This window comes from Clarias gariepinus, chromosome 7 (assembly GCF_024256425.1).
Source record: "Clarias gariepinus isolate MV-2021 ecotype Netherlands chromosome 7, CGAR_prim_01v2, whole genome shotgun sequence".
Lineage (NCBI taxonomy): Eukaryota > Metazoa > Chordata > Actinopteri > Siluriformes > Clariidae > Clarias > Clarias gariepinus.
Genome location: NC_071106.1, coordinates 36,267,757 through 36,282,554, shown reverse-complemented (window position 1 = coordinate 36,282,554; position 14,798 = coordinate 36,267,757). Strand labels below are relative to the sequence as shown.

Genomic DNA, 14,798 nt, shown 5'->3' with positions numbered 1-14,798 from the left:
CAGTGTGACCACATTACAGCTGTGGGGTGGGATTGAGGAGGTTCAAATAAGAAAAAAAAAAATTCTGGTGAATATCCCATCACTGGTCGATTCATAACCTCATCAAGTAGAATAAAACATACAGCTAGTGTATCATATCATGGAATCCATGTCATCAGGAAATATGATCACAATGTGCTTTTCTCTTCCTTGTTTAGCCTCCGTTCTCTGTCCGAGTTGACGAGTGCAGTGAGTACATCTGCTTTAATGGGGAGCTGATGCTATACAACGCCTCCCTGCACTGCAAATTCAACATTACCCAACCTCAGTGTAACCTGCTGGGCATGGCCATTCAGATCAACACAGACCCCTGCTGTCCACTGTGGCGCTGTCCCTGTAAGACACACACACACATACACACGCACACACTACTCGGACATTAGAATTCATACTCATTCATTTGTACGAAATTGACACATGGCAAAATCTGCTGTTAAACAGAAGTTGAAAGAGTCCAACATACACACATATTACTTATGCTGCTGCATCTTACCGGGTTTAATTCCCACCTCAGGGTCTGTGTGCATGGAGTTTGCATGTTCTCCTCGTGCTTGCTGGGTTTCCTCAGAGTACTCTTGTTTCCTCCCACAGTCCAAAGACATACAGATTAGGTTAATTGGTGTTACTATACTTTGTTACCTTACTTAAGTAGAATTTTGGGTATCTATACTTTACTGGAGTAATTATTTTTCAGCCGGCTTTTTACTTCTACTCCTTACATTTTCACGCAATTATCTGTACTTTCTACTCCTTACATTTTAAAAATAGCCCCGTTACTCATATTTTATTTCAGCTTGTCATTTAAAAAACAAACCAAAAAAAAAAAACCCATCCAGATGGAGCGAATTTGATTGTGGTTGGATGAGAAGTATAAACACACCATTCCGACACCCTATTGGTTGGTACGCGATCCATCGCACCGGCACATGACGTCACCTCACACACTCCAGCAAGGACGTTTGAATAAAATAGCATTTTTCGGTTAATAAGGTTGTGATAAGTAGACGAAAATGTCCGTGATAGAGATTTAAGATTCGAGGGAAATGTCACAACCAAGCACCAGCGAGGAAGGTAACAGCACCAGGAAAGTAACAGGAATGATATATATATATATGCCTCTGAAGTTTGACTTTTTGCACCATTAAAATACTTATAGGCAGCTAGTTATCATATCTTCTTCTCCATGAAACATGTTAATGCTCAGTAGTACACATATGTGGTTCTTTAATGTATTTGCATTTTACTAAAATGCATTCATTTTCAATTGCCATATACAGTATCCCAAATCACTATGGCCGTTAAAAAATACAACAAAAAAACACATTTTTCTTTTTTTTTTTATGAGGTGTTAGTGCAGTATATAGGCCCGTGGCACAGCCTAAGCTTTTATCCTTAATGCTTTTTCCCCCTCACGTTACTTTTACTTTTACACTTTAAGTAGTTTTGAAACCAGTACTTTTACACTTTTACTTGAGTAAAAAGCTTGAGTTGATACTTCAACTTCTAAAGAAGTCTTTTTAAACCTAGTATCTATACTTATACTCAAGTAATGAATGTGAATACTTTTGACACCACTGGTCCCTATTAGACTACAGATGTTCATAGAGGAATGAATGGATAGTCCTATGTTGCTATTCTATTCTTATACCGAGGGCGAAAACAGATCAGTAAAATCTCTTTTCAGCCATTAAAAAAATAACAATAGTAGCAAATAAACCTTGCCAATAAATACAGACCTGTATATATCCTGTGTATTAACATTAATTTACGGAAGATATAATATTAAGATTAATGTTATTCTACACAGATAAGCTCTGATAGAGACAGTGGTGGACAAAGTACACAAATCCTATATTTTAATAAAGTCAGACGTATCCCAGTTTCACAGTTTACTCAAGCGTTTTTCTTTTTTATGGTCGAAACAAATCATACAATTACATACAATACTCAGTACAGCTACACACCACTGTGGTTATGTGACACAATGTCGTGCACAGATGTAGTGAAGTAGAAAGTACAGATATTAGTTGTGTAATATAGTGGAATAAAAGTAACGTGAGAAGTATCTATTAATAAAGTACAAACATACAGTGGTGTGAAAAACTATTTGCCCCCTTCCTGATTTCTGTCACACGCCAGCCAGATCAACCCAGCACCTCCAGACTCTAAACTCCACTCCAGGTTTTTCCCCTCTCAATGTCACCTGCCACTCAAGCACACCTGAAACCTATTATGCAATCATCTCTAGGCTTTTTAAGCACGCTGAGAGAACCATTCAGTGCCGCAGTATCTTACTCGTGTGCCCCACGTCTATCTTGTAAAGCATTTTTCAGTGTTATCTAGCCTGTTATCGACCCTGCCTGTTTTTCGGACTTCTCTCTCGTCTACGCCCCTCCTGGTACTTCTGCTGTTATCGGACTGATTAATGTGTATGACCTCGCATGCTCCCGGGATTTCGGATTTGCACTCACGTTTTGGATTTGTTTACCCTCGCTGCTGGATTTTCGGATATCGACCTCTGCCTGGACAAGGACTACTCTTCCAGCCGCCACTTCATCTTGCTCGCCTTGCTCACGAGCACTTCCGCATTCGAGCATTCACGTGTTCGCGGAGAAAAGACACTCGCGGCGCGCGCCGATCTTCACTTTCGCCGAAGAAGACAAGCCACTGCACTCCATTCACCAACGTATACGTGCTAAGCGGACTGACAGCAAAAGAAAAGATCGCTTGCAAGAGCCCGAGAGGATTCCCCGCGTTCGACTTCCGGGATTGTGGAGATCCCCTCGCGTCATAGCCCCGCCTCCTCTCACGTCACTAAAGGCTTCCCCAGTCACCAAGCACACACAGCCACTGCTTCTCTCCCCTGCTCCTGCTGTGCCTGCTACCCAAGCCTCAGTTTATAAAATAAAGGTTAAAAACATTATTTCCCATCATTTTAATCACTGTGTGTCTGCTATTGGGTTCATTTCCGTCCAGCCACCTCTGTCCGCCCCTGACAGTTTACTGCGGCCATGACGGACCCAGCGGACGCTTCTCGCCACAGACCTAGCTCTCAGGCCAGGCTTCAACTCAGGTCTAGCGCACGCTCTGATGCCCGACTGCGTCAGACTGTCGCCCAGCAGGGACTTTTGATCAATTCCCAACAGCAAAGTCTCCAGCAGATCTCCCAGGCCTTGTCTCAGCTGTCGACTCAAATTCAACAGGTATGTTCTGCCCTTCCTTCTACTTCAACACCCGTGACCCGGCACGAACCTCGCCTGCCCAACCCACAACCATACAATGGCGATCCCGGAACCTGTCGTTCCTTCCTGTCTCAGTGTTCTCTGTCACTGGAGCTCCAACCCTCAACTTTTCCCACCGAACGCTCTAAGGTGGCCTATGTCATCACCCTCCTCACAGACAGAGCCCGTGAGTGGGGAACCGCCGTCTGGGATGCTAACAGCCCTTGCTGTGCCACCTTCAGTGCCTTCACTGAGGAGATGAAGAGGGTCTTTGATCGTTCTTACGCAGGAAGGGAGGCCGCTAGGCAACTGCTGGAGCTTCGCCAGGGTTCTAGGTCTGCTTACGACTATGCCATTGAGTTTCGAACCTTGGCGGCTGCCACTGAGTGGGACGCCCAGGCCTTGTACGACACCTTTTTAAATGGACTCTTGGAGTCTGTCAAGGATCAGTTAGTCTCCCAGCAGCTCCCTGAAGACATTAATGGTCTAATGGATCTGGCAGGGCGAGTAGACGCACGCCTCCGACAAAGGCGCCCCTGGCCAACTCCAGCCCAGGACCAATAATTCTCCTGTTCAAACCACCTCCAACGGCTCTCCGACCGAACCCATGCAGATTGGGCGAACCAGGATCTCACCGGAGGAGCGACAACGTCGGGTTCAGACAGGGGCGTGTCTTTACTGTGGGCAACTCGGACACCTACGCCTCCAGTGCCCATTAAAAGCAAGTCCCCCCCAGTGAACCTAGGCACACTGGAGGGGGCGTGCCAAGGACAGTCGCCTAAGGACCGTTCACTTCTTCCCGTCATGCTCCTTTGGGATCATCGCTCCCATGTTCTTCACGCTCTCGTCGACTCCGGCTCAGACCAGAATTTAATCAGTGCATCAAAAGTTGAGGAACTGCACTTGCCAACCGTCCCTCTGACACTGCCGCTGTCAGTCCGCGCTCTCGATGGGACACTTCTTCCCCCCATTACCCAGCGGACCGCCCCAGTAACCCTGAGGACATCTGGGAACCACTCAGAGGAGGTATCATTTCTTGTCATGCCAAAAGCTCAAGCCCAGCTCGTTCTTGGACGCCCCTGGCTCATCCGCCATAACCCACAAATAGACTGGCAGCACAACGCCGTCCTTGGGTGGAGCCCACTCTGCCTAGCATCATGTCTCAAGTCTGCGCTCAGCCCCGCTCCAGTAATAATCTCCCCTGAGGAGTTTCCTGACCTCTCCTCAGTCCCAAGTGACTACGCTGATCTCAGAACGGTCTTCAGTAAATCCCGGGCGACTTCTCTACCACCACACCGACCCTACGACTGTGCCATTGACCTCCTCCCTGGCACGACTCCACCACGGGGACGCCTCTACTCACTCTCCCAACACGAAAGAGAGGCCATGGATAAGTACATCTCAGAATCATTAGCCGCCGGCATCATCCGACCATCATCATCACCCGCCGGGGCAGGCTTCTTCTTCGTGTCCAAAAAAGATGGGTCCCTGCGCCCCTGTATTGACTATAGAGGGCTTAACGACATTACCGTTAAAAACCGGTATCCCCTACCCCTGATGTCAACAGCCATTGACCTTCTGCAGGGGGCCCAGGTCTTTACCAAGCTGGACCTCCGCAGTGCCTATCACCTCGTTAGAATCAGGGAGGGAGATGAGTGGAAGACCGCCTTCAACACCTCATCTGGTCATTATGAATATCTTGTAATGCCTTTCGGGTTGGCCAATGCCCCGGCAGTCTTCCAAGCCTTGGTCAACGATGTCCTTAGGGACTTTATTAATGTATTTGCCTTTGTCTATCTTGATGACATTCTTATCTTCTCCCGCTCCATGGAGGAACATACAAGACATGTTCGCCAGGTGCTTCAGAGGCTCCTTGAGAACCAGCTCTTCGTGAAGGCTGAAAAATGTGAATTTCATCGAAACACTGTTTCTTTTCTAGGCTTCATCATTGCCCCGTCAAAGATCCAGATGGACCCCGCAAAGTTGCAAGCTGTTACCGACTGGCCCGTTCCGACCACCCGTAAGGACCTTCAGCGTTTCTTGGGCTTCGCCAATTTTTACAGGCGGTTTATCCGAGACTATAGCTCTGTAGCTATGCCACTCACCTCCATGACCTCAGTAAAGAGCCCGTTTACCTGGACGAAACAAGCAGCTGAGGCATTTCGGGGACTGAAGATGCGCTTCACTTCAGCTCCGATTCTCCAACAACCTGATCCTGCCCTTCAGTTTGTGGTCGAGGTGGACGCCTCAGACTCTGGAGTAGGGGCGGTGCTGTCCCAAAGGTCTCCCGCGGACAACAAGCTGCACCCCTGCTGTTTTTTCTCCCGTCGTCTCTCGCCCACCGAAAGGAATTACGGCATTGGGGATCGGGAGCTGCTGGCTGTAAAATTGGCGTTAGAGGAGTGGAGACACTGGCTGGAGGGAACCGAGGCCCCGTTCCTGGTCTGGACGGACCACAAGAACTTGGAATATATAAGGACAGCCAAACGCCTCAATTCCCCCAGAGACACCAGCAGGCAGGCTCTTCGTCCCGGAGGCAGAACGACCATGTGTCCTGGAATGGGGGCATGGTTCAAGGCTGGCCTGCTCTAGCCCTTGTCCAGCAACGCTTCTGGTGGCCCACCATGAGAAATGACATCCGTCGCTTCGTGAATGCCTGTGACCTCTGCGCAAGAAACAAGACCAGCAATAAGCCGCCTGCTGGCCACCTTAGGCCGCTCCCGATTCCACACAGACCCTGGTCCCACATAGCCCTTGATTTTGTTACCGGGCTTCCCGAGTCCGAAGGTTACACCTGCGTCCTCACTATCGTGGACCGTTTCTCCAAGTCAGCTCACTTCGTTCCCCTATCTAGTCTCCCCACGGCCAAAGAGACAGCGGAACTACTAATCATTCATGTTTTCCGACTTCACGGACTCCCGATGGACATTGTATCGGATCGTGGACCCCAGTTTGCAGCACAGTTCTGGTCTGCCTTCTGTAGACTAATCGGTGCCACGCCCAGTCTATCCTCGGGGTATCATCCACAGACTAACGGGCAGACGGAACGGGCCAACCAGGACCTGGAGACAGCCCTCCGGTGTATGATATCCAAGGAGCCCCGGTCCTGGAGCCGGATGCTCCCATGGATCGAATACGCCCACAATTCTCTGCCCACGTCAGCTACCGGCCTGTCGCCTTTTCAGTGCTCTCTCGGGTACCAGCCTCCCCTGTTTCCCTCTCAGGAGGAGGAGGTCTCGGTCCCTTCAGCACAAGCCTTCATTCATAGATGCCGGAGAACTTGGCTAAATGCCAGATCAAGGATCCGCCGCACCGTCTCGGCCTTCAAACAACAAGCCGACCGACATCGGTCCAGGGCACCGCCCTATCGAGTAGGCCAAAGGGTCATGCTGTCTGCCCGTCATATCCCCCTCAAGACCATCTCTCGGAAACTGTCCCCCAGGTTTCTCGGCCCATTCACTATCAGTAAAGTCATCAACCCCTGCACCGTCAGACTCCGTCTTCCCTCCACTATGCGTCGGATAAACCCGTCATTTCACGTCTCCCAGATCAAACCTCTGGTCTCCTGCCCGCTAAATCCACCCACCCGCCCAGCTCCTCCTCCCCAGGTCATCGATGGTGGCGAAGCGTTCACCGTACGAAGACTGTTGAAGGCTCGACGACGAGGCAGGGGCCTCCAGTATCTAGTAGATTGGGAGGGCTATGGCCCAGAGGAGAGGAGCTGGATTCCGTCAAGATTCATTTTGGATCCATCCCTCATTGAGAATTTCCACCAACAACATCCCAACGCACCAGCCAGAACGCCAGGTGGCGTCCGTAGGAGGGGGGGTACTGTCACACGCCAGCCAGATCAACCCAGCACCTCCAGACTCTAAACTCCACTCCAGGTTTTTCCCCTCTCAATGTCACCTGCCACTCAAGCACACCTGAAACCTATTATGCAATCATCTCTAGGCTTTTTAAGCACGCTGAGAGAACCATTCAGTGCCGCAGTATCTTACTCGTGTGCCCCACGTCTATCTTGTAAAGCATTTTTCAGTGTTATCTAGCCTGTTATCGACCCTGCCTGTTTTTCGCCCCTCCTGGTACTTCTGCTGTTATCGGACTGATTAATGTGTATGACCTCGCATGCTCCCGGGATTTCGGATTTGCACTCACGTTTTGGATTTGTTCACCCTCGCTGCTGGATTTTCGGATATCGACCTCTGCCTGGACAAGGACGACTCTTCCAGCCGCCACTTCATCTTGCTCGCCTTGCTCACGAGCACTTCCGCATTCGAGCATTCACGTGTTCGCGGAGAAAAGACACTCGCGGCGCGCGCCGATCTTCACTTTCGCCGAAGAAGACAAGCCACTGCACTCCATTCACCAACGTATACGTGCTAAGCGGACTGACAGCAAAAGAAAAGATCGCTTGCAAGAGCCCGAGAGGATTCCCCGCGTTCGACTTCCGGGATTGTGGAGATCCCCTCGCGTCATAGCCCCGCCTCCTCTCACGTCACTAAAGGCTTCCCCAGTCACCAAGCACACACAGCCACTGCTTCTCTCCCCTGCTCCTGCTGTGCCTGCTACCCAAGCCTCAGTTTATAAAATAAAGGTTAAAAACATCATTTCCCATCATTTTAATCACTGTGTGTCTGCTATTGGGTTCATTTCCGTCCAGCCACCTCTGTCCACCCCTGACAATTTCTTATTCTTTTGCATGTTTGTCACACTTAAATGTTTCTGATCATCAAACACATTTAACTATTAGTCAAAGATAACATAATTGAACACAAAATGCAGTTTTTAAATGATGGTTATGTTATTAAGGGAGAAAAAAACCCTCCAAATCTACATGGCCCTGTGTGAAAAAGTAATTGCCCCCCCCTTGTTAAAAAATAACTTAACTGTGGTTTATCACAGTTAAAAGTTCAATTTCTGTAGTCACCCCCAGGCCTGATTACTGCCACACCTGTTTCAATCAAAAAATCACTTAAATAGGAGCTACCTGACACAGAGAAGTAGAACAAAAGCACCTCAAAAGCTAGACATTATGCCAAGATCCAAAGAAATTCAGAAAAAATTGAGAACAAAAGTAATTGAGATCTATCAGGCTGGTAAAGGTTCTAAAGCCATTTCCAAAGCCTTGGGACTCCAGCGAACCACAGTGAGAGCCATTATCCACAAATGGCAAAAAAAATGGAACAGTGGTGAACCTTTCCAGGAGTGGCCGGCCGACCAAAATTACCCCAAGAGCGCAGAGACAACTCATCCGAGAGGCCACAAAAGACCCCAGGACAACATCTAAAGAACTGCAGGCCTCACTTGCCTCAATTAGGGTCAGTGTTCACGACTCCACCATAAGAAAGAGACTGGGCAAAAACGGCCTGCATGGCAGATTTCCAAGGCGCAAACCACTTTTAAGCAAAAAGAACATCAAGGCTCGTCTCAATTTTGCTAAAAAACATCTCAATGATTGCCAAGACTTTTGGGAAAATACCTTGTGGACCGACGAGACAAAAGTTTAACTTTTTGGAAGGTGCGTGTCCCGTTACATCTGGCGTAAAAGTAACACAGCATTTCAGAAAAAGAACACCATACCAACAGTAAAATATGGGGGTGGTAGTGTGATGGTCTGGGGTTGTTTTGCTGCTTCAGGACCTGGAAGGCTTGCTGTGATAGATGGAACCATGAATTCTACTGTCTACCAAAAACTCCTGAAGGAGAATGTCCGGCCATCTGTTCGTCAACTCAAGCTGAAGCGATCTTAGGTGCTGCAGCAGGACAATGACCCAAAACACACCAGCAAATCCACCTCTGAATGGCTGAAGAAAAACAAAATGAAGACTTTGGAGTGGCCTAGTCAAAGTCCTGACCTGAATCCTATTGAGATGTTGTGGCATGACCTTAAAAAGGCGGTTCATGCTAGAAAACCCTCAAATAAAGCTGAATTACAACAATTCTGCAAAGATGAGTGGGCCAAAATTCCTCCAGAGCGCTGTAAAAGACTCGTTGCAAGTTATCGCAAACACTTGATTGCAGTTATTGCTGCTAAGGGTGGCCCAACCAGTTATTAGGTTCGGGGGGCAATTACTTTTTCACACAGGGCCATGTAAGTTTGGATTTTTTTTCTCCCTAAATAATAAAAACCATCATTTAAAAACTGCATTTTGTGTTTACTTGTGTTATCTTTGACTAATAGTTAAATGTGTTTGATGATCAGAAACATTTAAGTGTGACAAACATGCAAAAGAATAAGAAATCAGAAAGGGGGCAAATAGTTTTTCACACCACTGTATACATGAAAACATTTCTTTACTTACAGTAATAAAGTAAAGGTCCTTGGTTCTCTTGAAACAGATTCTGTTACTGATATTTGTGTATGTGTGTGTGTGTTTGTGTGTGTGTGTGTGTGTGTGTGTGTGTGTGTGCTCTCAGGCCGCTGCTCTGTAATCTCAGACCTCCGTGTGATCACATTTGATGGGAACAATGTTGCTCTGTATGATAACGGCTCCTATATACTGGTCCACCTGCCTCGAGAGAATATTGTGGGACACGTCGAGAAATGTCCCACCAGTGAGGTGAACAACACACACAAACTCCCCAATAGTCTGTATTAATATATGTAAAAAAAAATAATAAAAAAAAACGAATGCTTGATTTTTTTTTCTTATTCGTTTGTGTTTCAGAGTGTGAACTACATTAGACGACCTGTAAGTTTACGGCTGCTATTATAATATAAATATTATTGACTGATTTTTGCATCTTCTAACCTCTCTATCTCTCTGATAGACTCCTACAGGTGGAACCTCTGGGCTGTGTTTTAAGAAGTTGAACATAACCACTCATGCCTACAGGATCATGATCAGTCGCCTTGATCGCAAGGTACACAGCCTTTTAACATACAGTAGATTAGCGTGCTGAACATATAACCATCCTCAAATCACTGTCTGCCCTATTGTACGCTGTCTACTCCATTGTTTACCAATAGTTTTTCCCCACATCCAGTACGGTATGTGCCGAAAATATACCCTGCTAAATCAACACACAACCGTGTGTATGTTAGTTTCTTTCAGGAGAAATAAACTCTCAGACCACAACAAGTGATTTTTATTTTGTTTTATTTCTAAATATTAAGTTTGTAATGCTATCTTTGCATGATTCGATGTAGGTATCAGTGAACCAGATCACAGCTCGGCTGCCGTTCACCAGGTTGAACCTGCACATCGACGACACAGGGACCATGTACATCATCCACACCCCTGGTGGAATCAGTATCCAGTGGTACCACAGCACCGGCATCATGGTCCTACAATACGGCGCTCCTGATAACACCTCCACCAGGGGCCTCTGTGGTCAGTATGTGTGTGTGTGTGAGCTAATAATTTTTAGCTAAAATGGAAACAAAAGCAAAGTATGGTCTCTTTTTTAGCACTCTAGGTGACATAATTAAAATGATTACACATTAAAGAAGGTTGCAGAAGTTATTAGATACATTTTAGTTTTCTTCTGTATGATACAATGATATACTTTACAGTTGAGAGAGAAATGTATAAAGCAGGGTAATTTAAAGTAAAAAAAAAAAAAACCTTCCATATCAAATATTAAAAAATTTAATATATTATAATAGTGTCATAAGAGTAATATTATCAAGTAACATAATCATAGCAAGACTAAGCGAAGGTCATGTCCCATTATCTAACATAACTACACTGCCTGGCCTAAGAAGTCGCTACATTCTAATATTTTGTTAAATTGTCTTTTGTCTTTATTATGGCCGTGGCATTTTCCCAATAAGCTCATGTAAAGCCACAGCATTTATTTATATGCAGAGTCACATTAATTTCTCTTCAAGGTCTTAGTGATGATGATGGGAGAGTTGGACTGCTGCAATCCATGTGTGAAAATGTTGTCCAATGCTTCCTGAATCGTTTTTTCACAATTTTAGCCCCATGTATCCTGACATCATTATCTTGGAATATCCCCAAGCCATCAGGGAAGAAAAACCTGGTCATTAAGTACATTCAGGTCATCAGCTGACTAAACTGTTTGAGCACATAACATTGCGGAGTCTAGACCTGACCAACAGAAGCAACCCCAGATCATAACACTGCCTCCACAGGCTTGTACAGTGGACACAATGCATGATGGGAGCATCATTTTACCCTAAACCTAAGCCTGGACTTATGGACAGACCATATGACCTTTTTCATTGCTCCACAGTCATTTCTTCATGTTTCCTAGCAAATCAAAGCCCTTTTTTTTTTTGGTTTTCTTAAGGCTACACTGCTGTTTAGTCCCAGTCCCATGAGTTCTCTTCACTCTGTGTGTGTAAACGTTCACTATTAAACATAGCCGTGAGTTCTACTGTTGTTCTATTTATGATTTGATTTCACTAAGTGTATAAGTGATCTTCCGCCACCCTAATTCAGGATGGTTTTTCAACCACATTTTTTCCCTCGAAGATGACGGTTTATTTATGTTTCCAGGTTTTAAAAATGCGTTTTACAGTTCTTAACCCAATTTTAGCAAGTTTCAGCAATCTCCTTAGTCGTTTTCTTTGCTTGATACAGGAAAATAATGTAACCTTTTTGAAACAAAGTAACATCTTTGCCACAATCAAAGGATATCTTCTGACATGATTGTTTAATAAATGAGAAGCTGCTCACTAGTATATCAGGTAGAGTTAGGGTTAAATAATAATAATAATAAATTAATTCCTGCAGTAATTATTCAATGCTAGGCTCATGGCTATTTGTTTAGTTCAATTTATAAATACGATTGAGGCACCAAAAAATACATAAAATTTTCATAATATAGTGAACTTTTAGTTATTTTTGTAATGAATTTGTGTAAAGTAAGGCAGCTCCTAAGCTGGATATTCCAGGTTATTGACATACAGAAAGAATGTGTTTGAGACTAACATGTGCTTCGTCTCTCAGGCTGCTGTGACGGTAACCCAGCAGACGACTTACGTCTGCCCAATGGGACAGTGATGCGAGACGTGGAAGAGATCCCTTTGTTTCTTCACAGCTGGATGGTGGACACATCCGAAGAAACGGATTACTTCCGGAGAGTGGGAGACAACTGCACTACGGGAAACTGCTCCAAGTGTTTTCAAATGCTCAACCAGACCCCGTTCTCCAAGTGTCACCACAAGGTCCTGCACAGAATTCTACATATTTATATAAAAACAATATATATACTGTAGTTTTTCATAAAAGACAGAACAGTGTAACAAAGTGGGTCCGCGAGGGGTGGAGCCGCGCATAAATGGTTCAGAACGGGCAGAACCGCAGGCTGCTACTCCGCGGAGTTCTGAATAGGCAAAGGTGCGGCCATTTATACACATTGTTGCCAGGCAACGCCACAATCAGTGTGGACACGCCGCACATGGCAAGATATACAGGAAGTACTGTAGTAGCGGTAGATTCGTGTGTGTATGAATGTGCAAACATTATTGTGGTTTCAAATATGGCGTTCTTACGGTGGCCCTAAAGTCAGTTTTGTTTATTTTTTTGCACTTCACGGCCATCATAGTTTAAAGTGAAGCAGAACACACAAGAAACAAAGATAAAGAAACAAGTTCCTACTTCCTGTATATCTTGAGTGACAGATGTCTCGTCCAATCAGCGGTAAGCATTTCATTCGCAAACTATACCTACCTTTTCCGGGTTTTATCGGACTGGCTGAGACGTGCAATACAAATTAACAAAACAGAAAACAAATTTACAAAACAACAAAAATACCCCCCCCCCCCCAAAAAAAAAAAAGGTTTGGGTTTTGTTATTTGTTTTTTAATTTGTTTTCCGTTTTGTTACTTTGTATTGCACTTCTCGGCCAGTCAGATATTAGTTATTTTGTTTTCCGTTTTGTTAATTTCGTTTTTGAATTTGTTATTTTTTTTTTTTTTTTTTTTATTTTGTTTTTAGTTTTGTTAATTTGTTTTGCACTTCACGGCCACCGTACTTTTTAATTGTGCATTCAAATTAAAATTTTATTAGTCACATACACAGTCATACACAGTACGATATGCAGTGAAAGGCTTATACGACCGCTCGTGATTATCAATAAAAAAAATAATAATCTTCTTTTATACATAAGATCAATAAGAAATATGGACTAGAATAAGAATAAAATATAGAAAAACTTACTTGCAGAAAAAAATAGAAGAACAAAATATAAAATATAAAAAAAATATTTAAAAAAGATTAGCTGTACAAAATATAGACAATAATCTTGGCTGTACAAATATGTGTGGAAATTGATATAGAATTTAAAAAGAAATGTCTGTGGAGTGTGCAAATATGCATGAATGTGAAGATGTAATGACCATAAATGAGCAAAAGTGTTCAAAATGAGATGAAATAGAAGAGTCCATGGTGAGTGCAGATGTCCATAAATGATGTGAAAAGTACTGAAACATTTTCTATTCCAAATTCAATCATGTATTTTGCGCTCTGTTATCAAATTTGCTACAAGCACTGCGCAATTTAATTCTGGTCACCCATTCACCGGATCAAAATTCACTTTTTTTTTTTAGGGATTTACTGTACAAGAATACATTAGTTTATTCTAAGTGGATGTTGAATTGTAAATGATATTTTTCTATAGGTTTCACCGGAGCATTTCTGTGACAAAATCTGGGCAGGTGACCTGCACTACAAGGAACACGAGTGTGACTTTCTCGCTGCTTATGTAGCCATCTGTTACACTCACCAGATCTGCTTCAGCTGGAGGAAAAGCAACTTCTGTCGTAAGTCTTTACATGCACAAAAAATGTACAGTACACACACACACACACACACACACACACACACACACACACACACACACACACAGACACACACAGATATACCAGGTCTCATGCACTAACTCTGGATTGTGTTCTTTATTGTGTGTTTGTTTGTACGTGGCAGCTCTGAAGTGTCCACCTGGTAAAGAGTATAAGCCGTGCGTGAACACGTGCAAGACGATGACGTGTCAGAATCGAGATTATTATGAGGAGAGCACCTGTTCGTCCATCCGAGAGGAATGTGTGTGTAAGAGCGGTACCATCCTGCACCGAGCCGACTCGGCGTTCTGCGTCACTGAGGACCAGTGTGGTGAGGAATCGCGCACTTGTGTAATCAAAATGTAGAAATGAAAGATTTAGTTTTTAGGTAAAATGGTTAAGTGATGTATAAATGAATCATAATTATTATCCTGTAGACATGACACTGGGCTGTTTGTAATAGATGATATTTATTATTAATTTTACTCCAGTATAGGATTTACAGTATGCATATATCAGCTCCATCAAGGAACATGGACATGTTGCTCTTAAATCCAAGAGCATTTTAGTTTTATTTGTAATAATATATATATAATAATATATACTGTATAGGGTTCAGGATTGTGCAACATATTTTTTGTTCAGCACAACATGCTGTAGGCAATATAATCAACTGAATTTTTATTTCATTCTAACCAACTATACAAACTTGACTAAGCAATAAATGTAAAAATCAAAGTCACATTGGGAAATCATAAAAAAAAGTCACATTGGGGAAGAAA

The 14,798-nt window shown here is 44.2% G+C and overlaps 1 protein-coding gene across 1 annotated transcript in view; it reads left to right on the top strand.

The window, feature by feature from the left end:
• The window catches only part of otogl (otogelin-like), a 68,957-nt gene that overhangs the window by 36,701 nt on the left and 17,458 nt on the right, over positions 1–14,798 (top strand). Inside the window, exons 37-44 of the mRNA XM_053499790.1 lie at positions 198–375; positions 9,681–9,823; positions 9,932–9,955; positions 10,035–10,127; positions 10,414–10,597; positions 12,185–12,402; positions 13,857–13,998; positions 14,162–14,347. Coding sequence (XP_053355765.1) covers positions 198–375; positions 9,681–9,823; positions 9,932–9,955; positions 10,035–10,127; positions 10,414–10,597; positions 12,185–12,402; positions 13,857–13,998; positions 14,162–14,347 — 1,168 coding nt within the window. The remainder of the gene's footprint in view (positions 1–197; positions 376–9,680; positions 9,824–9,931; positions 9,956–10,034; positions 10,128–10,413; positions 10,598–12,184; positions 12,403–13,856; positions 13,999–14,161; positions 14,348–14,798) is intronic.